Raw genomic sequence first — 4,399 nt, 5'->3', positions numbered from 1 at the left:
GTATTTGCTAAATGCAAGAGAAAAAAAGCTTGCAACACTTTACAATAAGGTCCTATTAGTTATAGTTAGGAAATGCATTCATTAACATGAACTAATAATGAGCAGTCTATTTGTTACAGCAAGAGGGGGGTAGTGGGGGATTTTTCTTTGTTAGTTCTTGTTAGCTTAGGTCCATTTAATAATATTAACAGATAATAACTTTTGATTTTGATAAAAAGGAACATGAACTAAGTTTAATAAATATTATTTTTCATTGTTAAGTTCATGTTAACTAATGTTAACAAATGAAACCTTATTGTAAAGAGTAACCAAAACGCTTTCTATTTATTTTATTAAATAAATATTCCAGATTCAACTGCATTGCATTCATTACCACAAATATGAATCTCCACTTTGAAACTCTTTCTTTAAAAAAAAGCATGTTTTTTGTTTTACACTGACAATTCACAAAATGGTAATCTGTCAATGATGAAATACACGTAAACAATATTTGTTTTCATATGATTTCACTCACTAAACTTTTCTGTCTACAAATATTTATAACATTTTAAAACCTTAAATGACTATAAAAATGATTTTAACAGCTTCACCGCTCCAATAAAAAGTAAAAAAAAAATGATGTAGGAGCTTTTTTTTTTAAATCACAAGCTTTACATTTCTGTTTTTAAAATTGGCCTTGTTCACTTAATGTGGTGCGAGTGCTTTCTGCTGGTTTTAAAGCAAAAATGAGATAATTTCTGTGGTAATCAACAATATGCCAGTTGTACAGAATATTCCTTCAACATCAATAGTATGCAACTAAACTCGAGCAGTATTTTGGCACAATCTTGGTAGAAGCGAGTCAAATGAGAAAGATGTGCCATCACCAAAAAACAAACAAAAATGGCTTCATATGGTGAATTGTTGAAAGCTGGGAACGAGATACCATCAAATTTCAAGAAATACTTATAAACCAACCAATAAGCAACTTTCCATGACTTTGTTTTTGTACGCTAAACAACATTTGATGTCCAATGTGCAGAGCTAAAGTGAAAGCAGCTGAGAAGCACCGATCCATATACATGCGTCTGGGGTGATTAGGTCTTCTTGGGGCAGAGGTGTCCGAGTCTCCAGCAGTGGCAGATGGTGTTGAAGAGCCTGCAGTGGCAGGAGGCACATGGGTCACAGCAGGGAGTGAGCGGGGAGCAGCTCTCCATCAGACCGGCGCAGCGCCGCGCTGGAGTCTGGGCTGGAGAAACCGCCTCAGGCCTGGGCTTAGGTCTCTGGAGGACACATATTTTCATGAGAAATGAATAAACAGAGTAAAGAACAACTAATACAGTTCTGCTTTTTAATGTAAAAAGGATTAACTCGATTTCCAAGAAGGAATATTATATTCTTGCTCTTGCAAAAGGACAGATGTGCATTAGTCCACTCGAACAATGCTGGGTTTGTTGTATTAGGGTCCACGTTTAAGGAGACGGTGTGATGTGTGGAACGTACCACCACATGATGTCTCTGCTGAGACAGATAGCGAGTCCTGGCAAAGAGTCTCTTTGGCTTCTCCTGATTCCACGCTCCTGTTGGGATGCACAGATGCACTGAATTAGGACGCATTAAGCATACGTGTTTTTAAGGGAGTTCACATTTTTCGTTCCACAGTGGAAGAAACCCAGGTGGCACTTGAAAGAGATAGGGGTAGGTTTTGCCGTCAGCCTGTTCACATGAGACGCCTGACGATAATAATGAGCCTTTCACTGGAGCTGTTGAGTGCAGGCTAGTGAATGGTGAGACTGTGCGTGGAAAAATGATAAAAAATCGGTTTTCTTCTAAACCTCATTAGTGACGTCGATGGTAGCTGCAAATCCCAGAGAAGAAAAGAAGCCTTTGTGTTTGGAAAGCATGTTTATACTGGCCTGATTACAGTACGTGTGAAAAGCAACACGTCGCTGGCTGGCATAGTGAACGATCTAACATCATGTGATCAGTAATAAACGATCAAATACCATCAGAACCCATGGTAAAATGTCTTAATTCGTGTGTGAATTCAGGCCAAACAGGTGTTTTATCAGGTGTTTTTAAGGGGAACACATGCACAAACATTTAAACATTGCCTGCAAAAATGCAATATAAAAGATTCAAAAACAAAAGGCTCAAATTAAGAAGATCAGGAATAACATTACAAATCTAGTTGATACAAATAATATTTAATATATCTTATCTTATACTTAATAAAAAATCTGGTTATAAGTATCTATACACATGATGTTTTAAACTGTAACTATCATACTAAATGCTGCTGGTTAAATCATTATTTATTTCATAAATAATATAACATATTATTAATAATAATAATAATATATTAACTATCATTACATTAAATGGAATATTGAATTATGGATATAGCCTGATGGTTAATTTAATATATTTTAATTTATTGTAATTATTGTATATATATATATATATATATATATATATATATATATATATATATATATATATATATATATGCAGCTATGCATTATAATATAATAGTAACTGTAACATTTACTGTAACTTTGAAAACTGTAACTATATAATATAATTTTAAATATTGCATTTAGGCTGATGTTTAAATTACTATACTTTATACATTTTAATTTTTTCATTTAATATAATTATGTAAAGTAATTATAATTTGATATAACTGAATATAATTGTACACCGTCACTATAAATTGAATATTAAATGTTCATTTTAGGCTGCTGGTTAAATTAATATTTAGGGTATTTATTATATTTTAATATAATTATTTTATAATACAATAATATGTGGACGCGTGCAAATATTTAGATTTTGTTATATACTGTAACTATCATTATATTAAATTAAACATTAAATGCTGGTCGCTGCTTAAATTATTAGATGTTCTATTAATTTCAGTTCAAATATAATTCGTTACCTGCTGTTGTGGCAGAGCTGTGGTGCGCAACGTCGTTTTCGTGCTTCTTGCGCACATCTATCCTGTTCGCCTCGCATGTGATGGACTGAACGACTGTGAAGAACAAGCAGACGAACAGCACAAATCTTCTCATCATCGCCGTCGTCATTTTCCGATCGAACGGGGTGTTTAGGTGTGTCAGGCTCGCGTCAGACTGTCCTCCTACAGATCACTCAACAAGTGTGTTCCGTGCTGAAGCCCATTCGCTGCGTTTATAAAGCCCAAACTCACCCACGCCCCCTCCGAGACAGCACTCCTCATTCAACACTCGGCCATTAACTCAGACACACACACACATACACACACCTCAACAAAAAAAAATCAATGCATTAAAAATTAATAGCCTACAGAAATGAATATGACAATATCCAAGCTTGCATTGATCATCTAATGAAGCTATGAAGAAGCCATCAAGTGCATTCTTAAGTTGCTTGATTACCTGAAGTTTATTTAAAATGTTTTGACTTTGAAGTTGTTTGCTCTTCAGCTCCATTGGTCTCAGTGGAGACTGTTTATGTGCAGTTTTCAGACTCAGTTTACAGATGCGCAATAGGAGCAGACTCTGGGTTTGCCAGAAAACTTCTGAAATCTTAAAATCGCTGTGTTTGGGTCACTGTGCTGGAAGCTCCAAGACCTCGTACGGATCGCAGTTTGTTGTCCTCCAGCATTTCTCTTTCCCTTCATGAGTTTTCCAGTCCCTGCTGTTGAAGAAGCATCCTCAAAGCTTGATGCTGCCATCGGCGTGATGCACAAATAACACCAAGCGCCAGAAGTTCAGGTCCTTGGGGCTTTTGATAGGAGTTTAACAGAAGGACTCAGATTTTCCACACTTTTGTTTATTTAAAATACACAAAAAAATAATTCACAAAAGTGTCTTCAGTGTTTTGTTCTAGAATTTTATCTTGAACTGGCTTCTATTAGATCATAGTCAGTAACTCAGAGAGACCTATGAGGAGATAACTATACATAAGGAATAGTTGCGTCAGGATAGATAAATACTCATTCAGAAATGCATTTTCTTTTCTTTTTTTCTTTAAATATTGCTACGTTGCTCTTTCATAGCGTAAGAGGGATCTGTGGCTACTGTATATACATTTTGGTTGTGAATACAACTGCATTATATTTTGCACTCAGTACCAGTTCCAGATGACCTCAAACAATCCCATCCATAACTGCAATGTTATATAACAGAACCTGATGATAAATCTAATGTAATGCTAAATAAATCTTTGTTCCCACACTTTTAATACAACCTGTTTAGAATTATGGATATTGCGCACCAATTCATAATATGATATTTCAACACTATGACAGTGAGTAACTGTATCTGAAAGTGATTTACTTTACAGGTTTGCTGGGTTCAACTAAACTTTTATAAATAATTTCACTGCAGCATATTGTTTCTGAGAAATGTTTATTCAGCAAGTGCTTGGAACTATT

The 4,399-nt window shown here is 35.0% G+C and overlaps 1 protein-coding gene across 1 annotated transcript; it reads right to left on the bottom strand.

Moving 5' to 3' along the window:
• Positions 1-489: 489 nt before the first annotated feature.
• On the bottom strand, positions 490-3,219 carry LOC113046021 (agouti-signaling protein-like). Its single transcript, XM_026206845.1, has 3 exons — positions 2,921-3,219; positions 1,483-1,559; positions 490-1,262 (listed from the first exon to the last, which is right to left on the bottom strand). Exons 1-3 carry the CDS (start codon positions 3,066-3,068, stop codon positions 1,077-1,079), a joined length of 411 nt encoding a protein of 136 aa, XP_026062630.1. The 5' UTR covers positions 3,069-3,219; the 3' UTR covers positions 490-1,076.
• Between the last annotated feature and the right edge of the window lie 1,180 nt (positions 3,220-4,399).

The sequence above is a fragment of the Carassius auratus genome, chromosome 27 (assembly GCF_003368295.1).
Source record: "Carassius auratus strain Wakin chromosome 27, ASM336829v1, whole genome shotgun sequence".
Lineage (NCBI taxonomy): Eukaryota > Metazoa > Chordata > Actinopteri > Cypriniformes > Cyprinidae > Carassius > Carassius auratus.
The sequence above is the reverse complement of the archived record's forward strand: the minus strand, read 5'-3'. Positions and strand labels throughout refer to the sequence as shown.